Raw genomic sequence first — 18,580 nt, 5'->3', positions numbered from 1 at the left:
GGCTGAAGCTGTCCCTAACCCATCTCCACCTCCAAACCCACCTCAGAACCCCTCAGGACAGATCCCAAAGTGTTCTGAGTGACAGAAGTGACCTAGGCCCACCTGTTCCAGCCTTACCACAGAACTGGGAGGAACAAAGAAGATCTGATTTATTAAACCTGCTAGGAAAAGGGTACAAAGGGGTGGCCTGGGGCCCTCAGTGCTCACGTGGAGAAACCACTACTTCTTCTTGCGACGTCTGGTGTTCATTCTGATCAGCTGCAGCCCCTGCTTCTTGATGTCCTCCCGGCTGGGGATGTAGTCATGGTCTTCATCCTCAAAATCCAAGGTGTCTGGAGGGGAGAGTGGAGAGGAGGGGCTGGGGAGGGGCTGGAGGCCACCTCTGCTGTGCCCATGTCCCTGGGAGAGCTGGCACATTTTGGTGGGCTCCTGGGATCCCGGAGAGTCCTCCTAGGCTTTTCCATCCCAGCCTCCCAGGGTGACCTCTTGGACCTGGTGATGCCACCACTGTGGCCCATCTCCGACACTGCTGGGGTTTCCCATAAAGGTCTGGAGCTACAGTGTGGTGGGCACAGCTCCTGCCTTGCTAAAGAAAGGTGGTAATCTGCCAAAAGTTCTTTGCCTCTTCCAGGAGCACTCACAGGCAGAACCAAGCACTCATTATTCTTCTCACCCAGGTGATTTTGAAGATGAGGGCTCCCCCTCTTGCCTCATAACATCTTTCCTTGCTCCTGCAGTGGCTTGGTGCTCATCATGTCACCATCTGTCTTCCTTCTCCCCTGCCTAAAACCTCCACCCATGCCTAAAACCTTGGAAACAGCCAAGGTGAGCCCCAGGGCGACCTGGAGGCACTTTGTGGGTTGGCGTCTGCTGGGTCAGCGGGAGACAGACAAGGACTCCCAAATGTCTCATGGGGCAGGGGCTGGGACAGTCACTGTGGGACGTGTCCCCACTGTGCTCTCCTACCGTCTTCCATAGCGTCTTCATCCTCGAAGGAAATCTTCAGGTTCTGCGTTTCATCGGCAGTTCTACTCTCCAGAAGGTTCCTGACCTTGGCAAAAGTCTGCGAAAGACAGCCTGGGTGAAGCGCTGGAGGGTAGGAGGGTGTTACAACCCAAGGGTGCCCACTGAGGTACTCTTTGGGTGCCCAGTGCCATCCAGGGCTGAGCTGCTCCATGGCTCTTCCTTGTGGCCTTGCTGAGGAAGGATGACTTGGGTGGCCATCTGTGAGGGCCCTGTGCGTGTCCCCAGGGGCACAGAGGGCTGGAGCCCCCCACCTCACTGTGTTCATCGGTGCTGTCCTCGGGCCGGGCTGCCACCCTCTCCTTCAGGAGCTTCAGCTTCTGCTCACAGTGCTGCAGCTTCTCCTCCAGCCCCACCACGGCCACAGAGTCCTCCTGGGGGAGACAGAGCCACCTCGGTAGGGACAGCAAGGTCCTGGTGGTAGTGATGGCTGTGCCGGGCGTCCTTGTGCAGCCCTGCCTGCATGCCCTGCGCCCCTGGTGCCCTCTCGTACCTGCCCAGGGATGAGGATGCCCTGCATGCGGAGGAACAGGTTGTCAATGATGTTCTCAAACTCGATCAGGCGCTTCTGGTTCCTCAACATCTGGGCTCGCATCTGCTCCAGCCGGGCCTCTTCCTGCTTCAGGTTCTCCCGCAGCTTCTCTTCCCGCAGCCTGGAGCCAGGCACACTCACATCACACAGCTGCAGAGGGGCACAGGGACACCCCAAAGCTGCTCCAAAAGCTGCTCAGGTTCCCCCACCGCCAGCTGCAGCCCAGCTCCGTGCTGCTGGCAGCACTCCCCACTCCAGGCAAGGAGAAAGGGAGCTCCAGGACCCCCATGGGAGCTTTGGATGTTCTGCCAGCAGCGGAGCTGGGAGCTCAGAAGCCCTCCCAGTGCGGGAGGAGTGTGTGGCTGCAGTGGGGTGGAGGTTGGGGTGCCTCTTGGGACGCTTTTCCCCCCAGGGGTGCCAGCCTGGTTGGTCCAGCTGCTGCGAGGCCAGTAGCACCTGGTGGTGCTGACGGGCTGGTTGAACTTCAGTTTAGCCTGCTTCAGCTCCATCTCCTGTAGCGTCTTCTTCAGCACCTTCTTCCTCTCGCTGCACACGTCAATGTGCTGCTGCAGGCTCCCCAGGGATTTCCTCTGGGCCTGGATGCTGCTGGGGATGTCCTGGCCAGGGGAGACACACGGGCTCAGCCTAAGGTGATCCTGCTGGAAGCAGGGCCTTGGGGGCGTTACAGCGCCGCAGAGCTCTGCCGTCTCTGGTCATGGAGCTCCACGCCTGCCTGCAAAGAGGGGCTTTGTGGGGCTCGAGGGAGAGGAGAGCAGATAACTCCCCAGGGAAACGGGGGGAGCAGAGAGGTCACAGCTCCCCAGCACTCCAGCAGCCCCAGGTTTTAGAAGCGATGGGTTTTCCGTTACCCAGAGGCAGGAGCACTGCAGGGCAGTCTTTGCCTTCTCCATCTTGTCCATCACAAAGGCCTCACGCTCCATCTTGGCCTTGGCGGCGTCCACGTCAGCACCTGGGGTGGCAGGGAAGGAGCAGGACAGGATGCTCGTGGCTGTGCCCACATCCCCCCACCCTGCCCCCTGCCAGGCACTCACCGGCCGTGTCTGAGGAGCTCAGGTCCTGCTCTGCAGAGAGCATGGACACAGCTTGCTGCAAGGACAGTCACTGTCACCCCTAGGGGCTCAGCACTGCAGGCTGCCCCCTGTCCCCAGCCCTGCCTGCCCCACACCCCCAGCCCTGCCTGCCTCAGATCCCCAGCTCACCTACCCCCAGCCCTGCCTGCCTCAGATCCCCAGCTCACCTGTCCCCAGTCCTGCCTGACCCACATCCCCAAATCACCTACCCCCAGCCCTGCTTGCCCCACACCCCCAGCTCACCTGTCCCCAGCCCTGCCTGTCCCCAGCCCTGCCTGACCCACACCCCCAGCCCTGCCTGCCCCACACCCCCAGCTCACCTGTCCCCAGCCCTGCCTGTCCCCAGCCCTGCCTGTCCCCAGCCCTGCCTGCCCCACACCCCCAGCTCACCTGTCCCCAGTCCTGCCTGTCCCCAGCTCACCTGTCCCCAGCCCTGCCTGCCCCACAGCCCCAGCTCACCTGTCCCCAGCCCTGCCTGCCCCACACCCCCAGCTCACCTGTCCCCAGCCCTGCCTGCCCCACACCCCCAGCTCACCTGTCCCCAGCCCTGCCTGCCCCACACCCCCAGCTCACCTGCCTCTGCTGCCTTTCGCTCTCCTCCTGGCGCCGGAGGCTCTCGATGTGCTTCCTCTGCTCAGCCAGGGACTGGTCCCTGAGCTGTTTCTCCGCACGGACCTGGGGTCCTGCCTTGGCCATGAGTCTCTGGAGCACAGCAGAGAAGGGAAGAGTTGCTGCCAAAGTCAGCTGGAGCTTTCTACAGACGGGGTTGTTAGGTTCAAGTATTGGTTTAGATTGAGATAAGGAAGGAATTCTCCTCTGTGAGGGTGGTGACGCCCTGGCACAGGGTGCCCAGAGGAGCTGTGGCTGCCCCTGGATCCCTGGCAGTGCCCGAGGCTGGGTTGGACAGGGCTTGGAGCAACCTGGGAGAGTGGAAGGTGTCCCTGGCAGGGGGCTGGAATGAGATGAGCTTTAAGGTCCCTGCTAACCCAAACCACTCCATGAATCTGCTATCTGAGCCACTGGATGAGCTACTGGGATGCCCAGTGCCAAAAGTGACCCCAGTCCATGTAAATAGGCTGTGAAGGAAGCTCGGCAAGGTGGGCTGGGGTGTCGGTGTACCAACCTTTGCCATGGCTGGTACTTCAGACAGGCTGACCCAGCCCCAGGGGACAAGAGGGAGACCTGGGAGGACTCTGTGTGCTGTGAGCAACATCAGCTCCATCTTTTTTGCCCCTTGCTGAAGGATGGCTTTCAGGCCCAGGTACGTGGTGCTGTGTGTGGGTGCTGCAGGGTGGGAAAGGGCCCCAATTAGCTCACCTCAATGACATCGTTAGCTTTGAGGTTACTCTGGGCTGTGAGCTCCTCGTGGTACATCACAGTCATCCCACAGAGGAGGTTCAGGTATTGAGGCAGGTACACCAGTTCCTGGCACACAGGGAGCCACAGCACGTCACCCACCGTGGTCACCCATGCTGTGACAGGACACAAAGGGGACCAGCAGGTGTCCCCTGGGACACAGCCCCTTGGATACCCTGCCTTTGCAGGGACAGTGGTGGACAGTGTGGAGGAGCTCACCTTCTTCAGGACCTCCTGAAGCTGCAGGTACAGGTTGGTCACAATCTCTCCACTGTGAATTTTCATGAGCATCTTCTCAATGGCATTGCCCAGCTGGCGAATGGTCTGGGGCACACATGGTGGGGAGAAGGCATGAGGTGACTACATGTGCCGTGCCCAGTGCCCAGCTGGGGGTGCAGGGGCTGGATTAAAGCCCCCCATGGGTATTGGCACACCAGGAAGGGCTCCTGGGTACCTGCAACTCTGGCTCTTGCCACTTAGGATCTGTCTCAGCATCCTGCAGCTCCTGCAGTTGCCTCTGGCGTTCGTCCCTGGCTTGGGTCCACTGTTTCAGCTGGTGCAGCAGCATGTCACACACCTTCACCTGCTCGAGGACTTTGGCTTCGACCTTCTTTATGATCACCTGGATGGGCATGAGACCATTTCCCAGGCTGGATGCTGCAGGAGAAGGGTGTGCTGCCCATAAAACTCCCCCCAAGGTAGAGCTGGGGACACTGAGACCCTGCTCCAGGATGTTGCTGCTGGTTTGACAGGATGGGGTCTGGTAGAGCTTTGCTCTGGGGGCTGGCTGGGGTGAGGCAGCTGATGGCAGGGCTTAGGGACTCTGCATAACATGGAGCAGGGCTGGGGAATCAATAAAATCCATCAGGGCCCAGATGGGGATGTTGTCAGAGAGTGGTGGCACCGCTCTGTCCCTGCAAGAGGCCTCTGGGCAAAGGCAGTTCCATGGGCACAGTGCCTCAATCTCCATGGGTTTATAACCAGGGCACAACCTTGGGACAGGCAGTGAAGGGCAGGGACAGCATCTCTCTGCCAGGGATGCAACTGGACCCTGCAGGAATCTGGGCAGTGCCAGGGACATATGGAGTGGGACAGCCAGGTCTGCTGGGACTGCATGGATGGGTGCTGTGGGGGAAAAGGGACCCATGGGATGAGACGGGAGCACCCTGTGTCTCTAGAGCTGCCCCGTGGGGCTGTCCTGGTGCTGGCACCATGTCCCTCTGCCATGCACGGTTCACCCCAGTGTCCCCAGAGCCCCAGCCCCTGCGAGCAGCCCCTGCTTCCAGCCCTGCCGTTACCTCCAGGCTCTCAGTGAGTGAAACGAGCTCCTGTCCCTCTGCAAAAGCATCCTTAATAGGGAGTTTGTTGTACTGTGGGCAGGGGAGGGACAAAGAGATGCTCATTGTCAGCCTAGGAATGACACATCCTTTTGCTGGCCCGTGCTGCCAGCTCCTGGAGGAGCTGGGGGTGTAGGGCCAGCACTAGGCAGGGGTACAGCAGAAGGGACCTGCTGGTACCTTCAGGACAAATTTCAGGACATCGGAATCCTCCTGCAAGGCCGCCTGCAGGCTGGGGAGCAGCTCCCTGTTCTGACGGAGCTTTTCCTCACAGGACTGAGTGAAAATCTTCCCTCCTTGCTCTGGGGGACACCAGGCAGCCAATGGGACCGCGTGGGACGAGGGGGCTGTGACCCCCCTGTCCCCGAGCAGCCCGAGGCAGCACCTTGCAGGCCCACGAGGACACGCATCTCCTGGCTGCGCTGGCTCAGGCTGGCCTTGGGGCCCCGCGTGCTGCCGGGGGTCTCCATCCCTTGGCCCACCATTCCAATCCCTGCGGGACAGATGTTGAGGCCCTGCTGCCTCGAGGAGGTGCCGCGGCGTTGTGACCGTGGGGTTCCACCGTGGAACTGTCACCGTGGCACTGCCAACTGCCACCGGCCACACGGCTCCTGCTCAGCCACAGCCCAGCCCCCTCCTCAACATTTCTGCAGGGAACAGATTAATTAACAGCTGATTAACGAGCTCTTGGAAGGGGGCAGAGAAGCCCTCCAGCTTTGTCTTCCATTGTTGTGGCAGTGGCAGCTGTCAGGGACCATTCTGAGCCCCACTAGGAACAGGACAATTTCAGGGCACACACATGTGCGTGTGCACCCAAACACACCAGCAGTGCTCTCCTGGAAGCTGCCAGCTTACTTAAATGCCCACCTATTTGGAAATTCCAGTTAACTCACCAGGAAATGGCTGTGCAGGGAGTTATGCTCTCATTGGAATGGGCAAAGACAAACCAGTTAACAATCCTGAGCTTTATTCTGATGCTCACCGTATGTTCTTGCTGAACTACAAACATAACGAGAAATGCCAGCATGTATCTTTATTTGTCCATAAATAAATTCAAGCACCCTCTACCAGAGAAAATCCTTAATGTTTGGATTTGCAGAAAAAGACTTTATAAAGAAATTGCCTTCTGAGCACCAATCTCAAAAATCAGTTTAGATTCAGGTTCTGGAACTCCAGGTCTTTAACCTGCTGCCACCCTGTTGTGCTCAAGGTGTTAAAACACAGCAAACCAAGAAATTAATGTGAAATCAGGTATTACTGACACAATATCCTCTGAGGCTCTCGCTAAGCAACTCATTTGCATATTTATGAATTGCATGTTAGTGCTCATTGCCAGTGACAAGCTAAGTATCAACATGATCATCTTCAACGCTGCCCAAAGTGTGCCTGCAGAGATGGGCAAGTGAAGGCAGCAGCCCAGGGTGGTACCCAGGGGGAGCTGCCTGTGCACGCAGAGCTCTCCACACCAAGCCCTGTCCACATGGCACATCCAGTCACTATCCCCCTGCACTTCCTAGGCAGCATTTATACCCCTGGGAACAAACAAAAGCATTCTAAAATGGATAAAGTGGTTCAAGAATCTCTGTTTCACCTGCCCTCAGCAAAACTCAGGCTCTAGAGAGGCAGATCCTCCCAAAATACCACTGAAGGAATTGATCCAGGCCTTTCACGAGTGCACACAAATTGGCTGTTGCAGAAATCCAGTCCCAAGGGGCAGCCTTGGACTGAGTCTCCAGTCCTGCAGCCCCCTCACATGCCAAACCTCCCCTCCTCCAGCTGATCTCCACTCTCCCTGATGAAATTCCAGGAAATTCACAATGAGTTAAAGGTGCAGAGGAAAGGTCAGCAGCACAAACCCAGCTCTGCTTAACTGTCACATAACATGGGAGTCTCTGGAAGGCAACAGCAACCAAAGAGCACCATGCTCACCTGGGAGAGATCTCCTCCCTGGCTGGCCCTCACCTGCTGCCTGCTATCTGCAAAGAAACAGGAATGTCATGTTAAAGGCTCCTCAAATTCCTGCTGATTTAGCTTTTAGTCACTGAACCATAACTGCTTTGCCAGGTGATTTGTATTTTAATATCTCCTTCCCCCATTTTTGTCCTCTCTTCCCCTTTTCTTTGAAATCCCAGTTCAACTTCAAATCATTTGTTTAACACAGCTGCAGCAATATTTAACAGAATTAGCAAGAACTATATCCCATGCCTCAGGAGCTGGCTGGAAATTCTGTGCATGGATTAGAGAGCAGCAAAAAAAAAAAAAAAAAAAGGACAGAGGATAAAGGACAGCTGCCAGAATTGTTCTGTCGCACTAAAAAGCAAAGGGGCACACACAAACAATTCCTGCTGGGAATTACTGTCCAACAAAAGCCTGTCTGGCTCCATGGCCAGAGGCCACTACTGCCTGTTTGAGATTCATTTCATCACGTGAAAGCAGCAGCTCCCAAGCACAGGCTACTCCCTCAGCCTACAAAAGCACTGCCACAGCCAGGGATATCTCCTCTACTATTAACAAAAATAAGTATCTTATTTCTTTCTGTATCTATAATATATAAATAGATGATATTTTGTTTTTATTAATGTAGCTAAATATATTCTACAATTAAGTTATTTGGAGAACATCATCTCTATGTCAGCAAGTGGTGTTATAGCCAGTGATGGAATTCTTTAGGAATGGTCCTTTGAAGTACTTTAATTATCAAGCAGCCAATCCTGGAAGCTCAAGTCAGTCTTCACACTGCCAAGAGAGCAATTTTTAGACACAATCCACACTTTGCACCTGTTTAGAAGTGAAAATGCAGCTCTCTTAAGGTCTCTCTCCTCACATACAAAGCCACTCCTCAGTGACCAGTGCAATCTCTCACTCAACACTGACAACCTGAAGGTACAAACAATTGGCACCAAATCACTCAAAACACTCTTCAACAGGAACCCTGAAACTAAAGCAAAGCCAGAGTAACCTCCTACCACACCCTAACTCAGTCCTTATTAGTGCAACGCTGTCACAAAATCTTCTTAGAGGCAAAGACATCTGTAAACCAAGCAAGTGCAAAATGATAAAAAAAACCCAACGCACACTGCATGGAAAAATCCCAAAGGATTAGTGTCAGAAAATATTTGGCAGCAAGAGATTGGAAAAAACCATAAAGGCCTAACAGAAGAGTGGCTACACCAGTCACTGCGGGGAGGCTGTTGAAGCAGATCTGCTGCAGGAAGGTTTTGTTATTCAAGCTTCTCATCTCCTTCCTCCACATCCTTCAGACTCAGCACTTCCAGGGATCCTTTCCCTTTGGTCTCACAGCGGATGAGCTCGTCGATCTCCCTGAAGCACCCTGGGTCAATAAGGCACACCTGGAATGTTCCACATTTCATCAGTTAGACAAGAGTGTTTGAATTTCATCAGCCCCTACCCAAGGCCTAGCATTCACTCTCATTAAAACAATCCTGGTTAGTTACTGAGGAAGACTGAGGAGTTGAAAAGCTCTGTCTGGCAGCAATGTTTCCACAGAGTTCTACAGTTCCAGTTCCCCATGCTGGACATGGCTTTTGCCAGTTGGGATTGCTGGATTCTAATCTGCTTGTATGAACATTTTAATAACACATTTTGCTTTACCACATACCAATTTAAAAAAATATAGAATTAGCCACTCTTAAAATCCAGACCCAAGCCACCAAATGAATAACAGTAATGTTACACATATGAGAGAAACTTATCCATGTTGCAGGATCATCACTGCTGAGAGGAAATGCACTGTGCACTCCTCACCTTGGAGCAGCAATCTCTGGATACCAAAGGCTGCTTCCATGCTGGACTGTGTGAAATTAAAAATTACCAACTGCAGCTCTGTTTCAGCATCTCTGATAAGCCTGCAGTTTATCTAAACAACTTCCATCTATGAATTAATCTTCTAGTAAAATACACATGTGTAGCTCAGACCAAACCCAAACCCCAGGGACTGCTTTTTGCTTACAATTTCCAGCTGTTCCTGGAAGTCTTCACTCTCAGTAACTTTAATCAGTGGCTTGAGCTTCTCTTTCAGCTTCTTGCCCTCCTTTGCTGGAAGGATAAACCTCAGCCTCATGTGAGCACGTTCAATCTGCATGGTCTCCTTCAGCTGCCTGATCACTTCCAGGGCCTGTTGGATGAGAAAAAGAGCATTTACACACCTGCTTAAAACTCAGCACCCAGATCCAAATCTTGAACTTTCTCACCAGGTTCAGAGCCATCTCTCAGTGTGGGTCACTGCCACTCTGCTGCAGGGAGGTTGCTATCAGGCTCTTTTGACAGATTAACAAGAAAAGGCAAACTTCTTGTTGTTTGTGATCACTTTAAACACTTAAAAGCTGTCTGAAATAAAATTAAATAGCTATAGTGCAGAACAGCACAAACCCACGTGGCTCAGATGCAAACCTGATATACCACCTCAAACAGCATAAATCACAAACCTTTTATTTCTGTTCTAAGTGTATCAATGTTGCTTTTTTTCCTTTCTTTCTCCCTTCCCTGAATTCTTAGCAAACTAACTGCTTGAGTTGCAGGAGCTGCTTCCCTCCAGCACTCAGCTGCCTCTGTGAGTCTCAGATGCTGGGGCTCTGCTGATCCCTTTGTGGCTGAGACCTGAGGAATTACACCGGATGGCACCAGCTCAGAGCAGGAGCTGATACTGCAGGAAACTCACCTGCTGCTTTGTGCTCTTGTTGGGTTTGACAGAGTAGTGAATGTCCTTCATGGCCCTCTCGATGAGGATCACCGTGTAGGGCCGCTTTGTCTCAGGGTTCACGCACTTGTCAGCCACGATGGTGGCGATGTCTCGGAACATCTGCTCCAGCTGCGTGTGCCGCTCCTTGTCTGACACCTGCAGCTCCCCTTTGGATAGGATCTGTACAACAGAGAAATCGGTTAACGAGCAATGTGGATTTGAAGAGTGACAAGCTGAGTACCTTTGTTAAATTTGACAGCTGCTTGAAAGGTTGGGTGAGATTCGAAGTGCAGCAAACAATAACCAAATTAATAATGTGAATCACTACAAGAAAACAGCATTGGAAAGGCTTCAGACAAAAAAACTTACCACAGAAACACTAATCTGCAGCAAGAGAAGCACAGATTTCAAGAATCACAGAATATCTTGAGTTGGAAAGGATCCCCAGGGGATCAACCAGTCCAGCCCCTGGCAATGCTACCCTGTGCATCCCTGGGAGTGGTGTCCAAATGCTCCTGGAGCTCTGGCAGCATTGGGGCCATGCCCATTCCCTGGGGAGCCTGGGCAGTGCCCAGCACCCTCTGGGAGAAGAACTTTTCCCTAAAATCCAACCTAAACCTGCCCTGGCCCAGCTCCAGCCATTCCCTGGGTCCTGTCGCTGTCACACAGAGCAGAGATCAGAGCTGGCCCTTGGGAGGAGCTGCAGACCCTGACGAGGTCTGACCTCAGTCTCCTCAGGCTGAACAGACCAAGTGCCACAGCTGCTCCTTGCATGGCCCCTCCATGCCCTTCACCTTCTTTGTGTCTTTCTTTGGACTCTGACAGCTTTAGATCTTTTTGATACTGCGTCATCCAAAACTGCCCCAGCACTGCAGGTGAGGCCGCCCCAGCCCAGAGCAGAGGAGGACAATCCCCTCCCTAGCCCAGCCATTGATGCTGGTGACCCCAGGAAAGGGATGTCTCTTCTGGCTGCCAGGGCAATGCTGTCTCAAGAGATTTACTGAAATCTCATCACCCACAGCAAGTCCACAGTTCATACCCCACTGGTAAGGACTAAGGAATTAGATCTGTTACTAACACTGAAGTGAACTCTCCAAAGTCAGCAACTTCCCCTTGCTTTCTCTGCACTCTTAATAACTTATCTTATGTGAGGAACTCTTCAGTGTTGGCTGTGTCCAGACACATCGCTGCATGCAAGTTGTGTGTTAGACAGAATTCTTTCCAGATACATGCATATGCCATGTGGTGTTTTAAAACTATAAAAGAGCTACTGCTCCTTTTTACCCATTTATTAACAAACAACCCTATTACCTATAGCAGCATTCTACAAACGCTTCTACAACCCCTTACCAACCTAAAAGTGTGTGACTCAATCTTCTCACACCTTTCACAAAGCAAAGTGTGTGAAACTTACCATCTTACAGATTTCTGTTTGGTCATCTGTCCCAAATGCTTTAACCAGATCTTCCTTCTTCGCCACCTGGCCTTTGGAGACATTGACAAACACTGTGTGTGTCTGCAGGACCTCATCAAGATCTTTCTCCCTAGGGATTGAGACAAGTGTAGAAAACTCAGAATAATCCCAGAATGGTGCTAGTGCCACCCCTGTCACGGCAGGGACACCTCCCACTATCCCGGGCTGCTCCACCCCCATGTCCAACCTGGCCTTGGGCACCGCCAGGGATCCAGGGGCAGCCACAGCTTCTTTGGGCATCCGGTGCCAGGGCCTGCCCACCCTCCCAGGGAACAATTCCTTCCCATTATCCCATCTATCAATCCCTGTCCTCTGGGCTGGACAGTTTGAAACCACTGCCCCTTATCGTGGCACCCCATGCCTTGTCCAAAGGCCCTCTCCAGCAAAGCAGCAATGCCAGGAGCACGGCTGTGTTCAGCGAGGAGAAACAGCTCCCGCTGCCCCGGGCTGAATCAGCGCAGCTGGAACTTTCCAGCACAGAGGTGTCGCTGCCCAGGCACGGGCACAGTGCTGCGGTTACTGGCCCCGCGCCTCCTCCCGGGGTCAGATCCGGGGACCGGGGCAGCCAGGCCCCGCACGATCACTGCCGACCCCCCTTCCACGCCCCGGCCCCTTCCTGGTCCTCACACGGGCTCCCCTCCCGCGCCGCTACCGAGTCCCCACACAGGTGCCCGGGTACGGCCCCCTCACACCCGGGTCCCCGCACGGGCCCTTCCCCGGGCCCCGCGCCGGGCCCGAGCCGCCTCCCCGCCCGCTGCCCGGGTACTCACGCTCCGCTGCGCCAGCCCATGACCTTATTGCGGTAACAGGCAATCTCGAAGCGCTTCCCGGCGCGCCGTGCCCGCACCACGGCCACATTGGTGAGGCGGATCTGGTTGGTGGGGGTGAAGATGGACATGGCGGCGGCCGCCCGCTCCGCCCCCGGCCCGGCCCGGCAGTGAATGGCGGTCGCTCCGGCACGGGCGGAAGGGGCGGGAGCGGCGCATGGCGGCGTGAGGGAAGCGGGCGGGGAGCGGGGTTAGTCCCGGCAGGGGACGGGGAGAGAGCTCTGTGTGCGTGAGAGAGAGAGCGCCGTGATGAGGGGAGCAGAATAACCGTGTCTGTGGGGTAATGACCGTAATAGCTGTGTCGGTGGGGGTGAAAACGGTGAGAGGGGATATAATAACGGAGTTTGTGGGGTAATAACTGTGAGGGGGAATATAATAACCGAGTGTGTGGGGTAATAACTGTGTGTGTGTGGTAATAACCGTGTTTGCGGGGTAATAATGTGTGTATGGGCGAATAACCGTGAGGGGGGATATAACAACCGACTTTGTGGGGTAATAACTGTGTGTATGGGGTGATAACCGTGAAGGGGGAGGTATAATAACCGAATTTGTGGGGTAATAACTGTGTGTATGGGGTAATAACCGTGAAGGGGGATATAATAACCGCGTGTGTGTGCGGTTATTAGTGTGAGAGGGTGCTGTGGGGGAAGAGGATGGTAACGACCGTGGGGATATTTGTTAACCATGAGTGGTGTACGGGGGTGGTAACTCTGAGGTGAGGGGTGTTTGATAATTGTGAGGATGGTGGGATGATAACCGTGAGAGGAAGGAGAAGGTGGGGTAATAATGTGGGGGGTATTGGGGGAGAGAGGGGCATTAACCTGGGAGGAGGAATAACCACGAGGGTGAGCTCTGTGTGTGTGTGATAACCATAAGGGGTATGTGTAGTTGTGTAGGGGGGTGTGTGCCTGTTTTGGAGCTAAAATTCTCTTGTATATATATAGCATCTGTTGCATTTGAAGAATTTGTATAGAGATTAAGGGAATCCCTATAGCTGGCTTGGGTAAAACTGGGAACACTGGGCAAGTACTCCTGGCTCTTCTCTTTTGTGAGTCTCAGTGTTCCTGCTGGAGGGGTGAAGGGCATCCCCTTAAGCCTTTGCTCTGGTAGCTTGAGTAACAGTCAGTATGAGTTTCCAGCCTCTTGGAAATACTTGGATTCTGTGCTCTCACTGCAGATGACAGTAGGAGGGTGTCAGCTGTGTTTCGCAGTCTATAAGTATCACAAACAAGCCTTTTTGAAGTGCCTGAATATTCCACATGAAATAGATACTCCCAGACAGCACACAGGTTCATTCCTGGCTGTACCCTGGCTTACGGTGCCCTGAGTGTTCTGAACCAACCTGAAACATCTCAGTGGCTCCAAATCAAACTTCACTTGCATCACAGAATTCTGTGAAAGTGTTTCTGCTTGAATCCGTGTTTCAGTCTGCTTTGAGACTCTGTTTGTAATCAGTGTGACATCTAATGTGTGTAAGGAAGGGTTGTGTTCAGCAGAGGGTTCTATGCAGGTGATTTCTCCCTTGGACTGGAGCTTTCTCATTCCAGAGAGCTGCATTGGTTGGGTTTGTGTAAAACTAAAGCCAGTATGGTCTACTGGATGTTTCACAAGGACTTTTTCCTTTCAGGCACGTGACAGCACGTATTTTCTGCTTTTCCTTGTAACAGAGCTGACCTATTAAGTAAAAACCCAGAGTTTGCCTCTGACTCTATAGCATAGTGTGGAATGCTAGCTTGGAGCTCAGCTGACACACCTGAGGAGGTGAGGGCTTCTCGATTCAATTTTAGTGCCTTGTCTTTAGCCAGAAGCTGTTATCTGCAAAGCTTGGGCAATAGTGATGATGTGAGGCTTGTGGGTACTGGGTGATTATTTTGTGTGTGCTCATTCCATATTCAATCCGTAGGAATCTGTGACATTCCAGATTTAGATGTCTGAATGGATACGTGGAGCTACTTCCATACTTGCCTGGTGTCCATATGGCTGCACAGATTTTACATCTATTCTGCTGTCGCTGTTGGGATCAGCCTTTGGATTGTCATTCAGTTCACCACCACCGGAACCAAAAGGAAGGTAACTGAGCCTGTCAGCACTTCTCTCTGAGAAGACCCCAAAAACCTGGGTGGAAGTGAGTAGTTACTGGATAAAGGTACCTGCCATGGGCCTGCAAATCCCAAATGCAGTTCGGTTGTCGGGTTGTGATCCTCAGCCTGGATTTTTTGTGCCTGTGGGTCACTAAATGATGTTGGGTCAGAGCTCAGCAGGACACTCCTCACACTGTTCCTGGGAGAATGTGTCCCCCTGGCTCACTCCAGGTAAACCCCTCTGCTTGTGCCTAGTGTTTGCAGCTCTATGTTTTCATGATGCTACTGACAGGGTTGGGCTGGTTTTGGGATGGGAGGGAATTAGGCCATTCAGGAATTGAAAACCTCTTGGTGCAGGTGGGTAAAGGTCTGCTGCAGGACTCGGGAGGCTGAGCTGGATCCTGTTACCTCCCAGACAAGTAGGTATTGTAGCGTGGCCTGGGGCAGGAAAGCAGATCCCGGTGTGTTTGTCTGGGTGTGAGAGGTACCAAAATGCTTTGACTGTTGCTGAGAATGGCCCCAAGATTTGACTTTGAAATGCTCTTGGAGAAGGGACTGCATGTGATACAGCTCTTGTTTCGTAGGGTGAGAAATCCCATGGGAATCCTTCTTCACCTGAGGGAACGGCAGACAAGCTGGGGAATGGATGTGCCCCCGCCCAGGCACAGGAGGTCCATGTTGCTGGAGTGAAGATTTTTTATGGCTCCCAGACTGGCACAGCAAAGGTATCTGTACTTGTATTGCACATCTGTGAAATTGCTTAGAAATATTGTTGAGATCTGAGGACGTTGCTTGCCTTAAAACACTGCCCTGGGTACAGATCTGGGAATTCATCAGCATATTTGTTAGCTTGTTACAGTCATTGCCCAACATGCAAGATAAGTGAAAAATTAAATAAAAATAACAGATTTCCTCCTCCCTTAAAAAAAGGCATGCAGTAGAGATTGATTATAAAACTAACAATTCACTCTTGTACCATAATTTTAATTTTCTAGGAAGGCTTCATAGAAGAAAGTGCTGTTTTTGGTGCTTTCTCAAGAAGAAATGTAATTTGTGTGTGTAACTGTGAAGTGATTAGTTATTATAATATGTTGTAACTCTCAGCCAGGAATATTCTGTTTTTGTTTAATGTGAGGAATTGCAGTGCCAGTGTCCAGGCCTCCTGTGTCATTATTCTTCCTGTGCTGGGAGAAGCCCTGTGGCTGAGCACAACAGGGCTTGTGTGGCTTGAAGTAATTGATAACTTCCTACGTGTCTTTGTTCAGAGATTTGCCAAAACTCTGGCTGAAGCTGTTACTTCCCTTAATTTGCCTGTGGAAGTCATTAACATGGGAGACTACGATCCAGAAGATGGTTTAGCAGAGGAGGTGGGTATGGCATAAACACCAGTAATAAGTACAGGTTTTTCCTGGGGTTGTCAAGGCTGTTTCCCTCTTGTATTTCTCTCCTGTTGTTCTGGAAATCCCCAAAGCTTTGTGTTGAATTGCTTCCCTACCTATGCAAATGTAGCCCTTCAGCCCTCAGCAGAAAATACATATATTTTGAGAATTTCAAAGCACCAATTGGACATTTTGCTGTGGCAGTGACTCTGTATGAGCCAGTTCTGTAACTCAGGGGTGAGCTGGGTGAAAGTGGCTGCCCCAGCTGCCCTGTACACCTGGGCAAGGTTCAGAACCAGAACAGGTGATGCCTCTGCAGCCTTTAGAGGCTTTTAAGTTAGAAACTGCTTGTGAGGTGTTTTTTTTTGTGGAGTAATCCTTGATGAGTTTTTCTTCTGTGAATATTGATAGTTGCTACTTAAGAAATTGAATTAATTGTAATAAAAAGTTTTGATGGGAACTGTGTGCTGGGAATTCCTTTGGCTTTCAGTATGAATTGCCAGCATTTGATACTGCCCCTAACACACCTGTAAATGTGAGGTGGAGGAGTTTGAAATGTTTATCCGTGGGGCACTTCCCTGCTGAAGGAGTTGGGACAGGAAGCCTCTGATGGGGGTGGATGTCCAGCTTTGTTCTGTCATTGTGTCCCTGTTCAGTTTGACCTCCCTCTGCTAATTTAAGGTGCTGTGCAGATTGTTCAGCAACCTTGGGATTAACAAATGCACCACCCCAACAGGAGACAGCCTTGTCTTTTGATTTCTCCCAGCTGCCTAGGTGTTGTAACTCTTTGCTTTAACAGAAAGTTCTGGAAAATGCAGTGATTTTTTTTCTCTCCTGTCCTGTTTATGCGACCAGACAAGCAGCAGGAACATCTGTGTGTTCCTGGTGGCCACCTATACTGAGGGGCAGCCCCCAGAGAGCGCAGCCTGGTTCTGCAAGTGGCTGGAAGAGGCAGCCAATGATTTCCGTGTGGGGAAAAGCTTCCTGCAGGGCCTGAGATACGCCGTGTTCGGGCTGGGGAACTCGGCCTATGTGGATCATTATAACACAGTGAGTGTCCCTTGAGCTCCCTGCTTTGACTTCTGCTCCTTGAGTGCCTCAGCTGCACGAAGTGCTTCAAACCTGAATGAGGCTGCTGGTGTGTGGGGAATTGCAGCTGTTGTGCTGACTGGGTGAGGCCTGGGTTTAGGGCATGGGCAGGATCTCAGAGCCATTGAGCTTGGAAAAAGCCTCCAAGATCACTGAATCCACTCTGTGCCTGATCCCCACCTTGTCCCCAGCCCAGAGTGCTGAGTGCCATGTCCAGGCCTTCCCTGGGCACTTCCAGGGATGGGAATTCCAAACCTCCCTGGGCAACCCCTGCCAGTGCCTGAGCACCCTTTCCATGGGGAAATTCCTGCTGATGTCCAACCTGAGCCTCCCCTGGCCCAGGCTGAGGCTGTTCCCTCTCCTCCTGTCCCTGTTCCCTGGGAGCAGAGCCCGACCCCCCTGGCTGTCCCCTCCTGTCAGGGAGTTGTGCAGAGACACAAGGTTCCCCTGAGCCTCCTTTTCTCCAGGCTGAGCCCCTTTCCCAGCTCCCTCAGCTGCTCCTGGGGCTCCAGACCCTTCCCAGCTCTGTTCCTTTGCCTGGACATGCTCCAGCCTCCTCCATGATGTCTTTCTTGGGGTGAGGGGCCCAAAACTGCCTCCAGAATTGGAGGTGCCTCAGCAGTGCCAGAGCAGAGGGACAGTTGCTGTCCTGGTCTTGCTGCCACACCATTGCTGGTATGAGTCCGTGCTATTGCCCTTTTTGGCCGCCTGGGCAGTTCAGCTTTGAAGCAATTGGGTTTCAAATGGGAAATGAGTCTCACAGGCACTGGAAGGTGTGGTGACACATTTGGTAAATCCTTACTGAGTTCATTTCCCAGCTTTGAAAGCTTTCTGCAATCACCTGAGGGCACAGCACTGTAAACTCTTGCTGCCTTTTAAACTTGGCTCCTTTTTATGTTGTGGGTTTTAGCTTTATTCCCTGATGTGAACTGTGGCAGTATCTCTGCCTGGTCATTGCTCTCATCTCACACAGAAAAATGTCATCATTTGTCACAGGTTGTGTTCAGAGCTGGGACCGTGTGTCACACATGTGACCATTCTGACCAACAAGCACCACACAGAGCAGTCTGTTCCCAGGGCCCATCCCTTCCCCCCAGGGATATAAGAGGGATTTTCTGATGGAGTCTGAGGGGATGTGGTGCTGTTCAGACTGCCCTGTGTCTGTGCTGAGCCAGCACCTGGGATTGACTCCCCAGGTGCCTGCCCTGCAGCTCACTGGCTCTTCCCAGGGCTGATCCTTGCTTTTCTGGTTGGCTGCTTGCGCTTGGCCCCGGTTTAATTTCCGTTCCAACCCTTCCTCCTGCCCTAGGTTGGAAGGAGGATGGACAGATGGCTGTGGATGCTCAGTGCCAGCAGGATCATGACTCGGGCTGAGGGGGACTGCAATGTAACCCAGAGCAAGCACGGCAGCATCGAGGCTGACTTTGAGGCCTGGAAAACCAAATTCCTGACTCGGCTCCAGGTGCTCTGCAAAGGGGAAAAGAAGCCCTGCAGTGGGAAGTGCAAGAAAGGGAAGTGCAAGTCTTCAGGGAAGCAGAGCAAGGAAAGCTCAGACCATGAACATGGGACATCAGAACATGAGAATACTGAGGTACAGACAAATCCTTAAGGCCTTATGTTATTTGGAATACTGTTTGACTTCTCCCTTTCCTCCTGCAGCCCAGAGGGGTGCTGTGGGTGCCTGATACTTGT

The 18,580-nt window shown here is 52.6% G+C and overlaps 3 protein-coding genes across 9 annotated transcripts in view; 1 reads left to right on the top strand and 2 right to left on the bottom strand.

Annotated features, from left to right (window-relative positions):
* Window positions 1-219: 219 nt before the first annotated feature.
* CCDC183 (coiled-coil domain containing 183) lies at window positions 220-5,809 on the bottom strand. Its single transcript, XM_040082839.1, has 14 exons — window positions 5,725-5,809; window positions 5,520-5,641; window positions 5,301-5,372; window positions 4,457-4,624; window positions 4,222-4,326; window positions 3,964-4,071; window positions 3,220-3,348; window positions 2,608-2,662; window positions 2,425-2,525; window positions 2,012-2,172; window positions 1,517-1,676; window positions 1,278-1,397; window positions 967-1,063; window positions 220-332 (listed from the first exon to the last, which is right to left on the bottom strand). The coding sequence occupies exons 1-14, from the start codon at window positions 5,807-5,809 to the stop codon at window positions 220-222; spliced, it is 1,596 nt and encodes a 531-aa protein (XP_039938773.1).
* Window positions 5,810-6,357: 548 nt separating this feature from the next.
* SBDS (SBDS ribosome maturation factor) lies at window positions 6,358-12,440 on the bottom strand. Its single transcript, XM_040082660.2, has 5 exons — window positions 12,283-12,440; window positions 11,453-11,582; window positions 10,018-10,218; window positions 9,310-9,474; window positions 6,358-8,689 (listed from the first exon to the last, which is right to left on the bottom strand). Exons 1-5 carry the CDS (start codon window positions 12,408-12,410, stop codon window positions 8,561-8,563), a joined length of 753 nt encoding a protein of 250 aa, XP_039938594.1. The 5' UTR covers window positions 12,411-12,440; the 3' UTR covers window positions 6,358-8,560.
* Window positions 12,441-12,476: 36 nt separating this feature from the next.
* The window catches only part of LOC120761387 (S-adenosyl-L-methionine-dependent tRNA 4-demethylwyosine synthase TYW1-like), a 97,772-nt gene continuing 91,668 nt past the window's right edge, over window positions 12,477-18,580 (top strand). Inside the window, exons 1-7 of one of the 7 annotated variants that reach the window (XM_040082587.1) lie at window positions 12,477-12,658; window positions 14,007-14,100; window positions 14,243-14,409; window positions 15,005-15,145; window positions 15,686-15,787; window positions 16,655-16,849; window positions 18,198-18,479. In XM_040082587.1, the coding sequence (XP_039938521.1) occupies window positions 14,275-14,409; window positions 15,005-15,145; window positions 15,686-15,787; window positions 16,655-16,849; window positions 18,198-18,479 (855 nt within the window). In that variant the 5' untranslated portion in view covers window positions 12,477-12,658; window positions 14,007-14,100; window positions 14,243-14,274. Of the gene's footprint in view, window positions 12,659-12,712; window positions 12,732-13,966; window positions 14,101-14,242; window positions 14,410-15,004; window positions 15,146-15,685; window positions 15,788-16,654; window positions 16,850-18,197; window positions 18,480-18,580 lie in introns of those variants that run through there. The other 6 variants (XM_040082588.2, XM_040082590.2, XM_040082589.2 and 3 more) reach the window with 6 other exon arrangements.

This window comes from Hirundo rustica, chromosome 19, assembly GCF_015227805.2.
Source record: "Hirundo rustica isolate bHirRus1 chromosome 19, bHirRus1.pri.v3, whole genome shotgun sequence".
Taxonomy (NCBI): domain Eukaryota; kingdom Metazoa; phylum Chordata; class Aves; order Passeriformes; family Hirundinidae; genus Hirundo; species Hirundo rustica.
This window is presented reverse-complemented; position numbering and strand designations above follow the sequence as displayed.

Coding starts and splice junctions, on each gene's coding strand:
- CCDC183 (XM_040082839.1), bottom strand. CDS start 5,809: ATGGAGACCCCCGGCAGCACGCGGGGCCCCAAGGCCAGCCTGAGCCAG. Junction 4,072..4,221: donor TTCAGGAGGTCCTGAAGAAG/GTGAGCTCCTCC, acceptor CCTGTGTGCCAG/GAACTGGTGTACCTGCCTCA. Junction 1,677..2,011: donor CAGCCCGTCAGCACCACCAG/GTGCTACTGGCC, acceptor GCCTGGCTCCAG/GCTGCGGGAAGAGAAGCTGC.
- SBDS (XM_040082660.2), bottom strand. CDS start 12,410: ATGTCCATCTTCACCCCCACCAACCAGATCCGCCTCACCAATGTGGCC. Junction 10,219..11,452: donor AAACAGAAATCTGTAAGATG/GTAAGTTTCACA, acceptor TCTGTTGTACAG/ATCCTATCCAAAGGGGAGCT. Junction 8,690..9,309: donor TCCAGGAACAGCTGGAAATT/GTAAGCAAAAAG, acceptor GGAACATTCCAG/GTGTGCCTTATTGACCCAGG.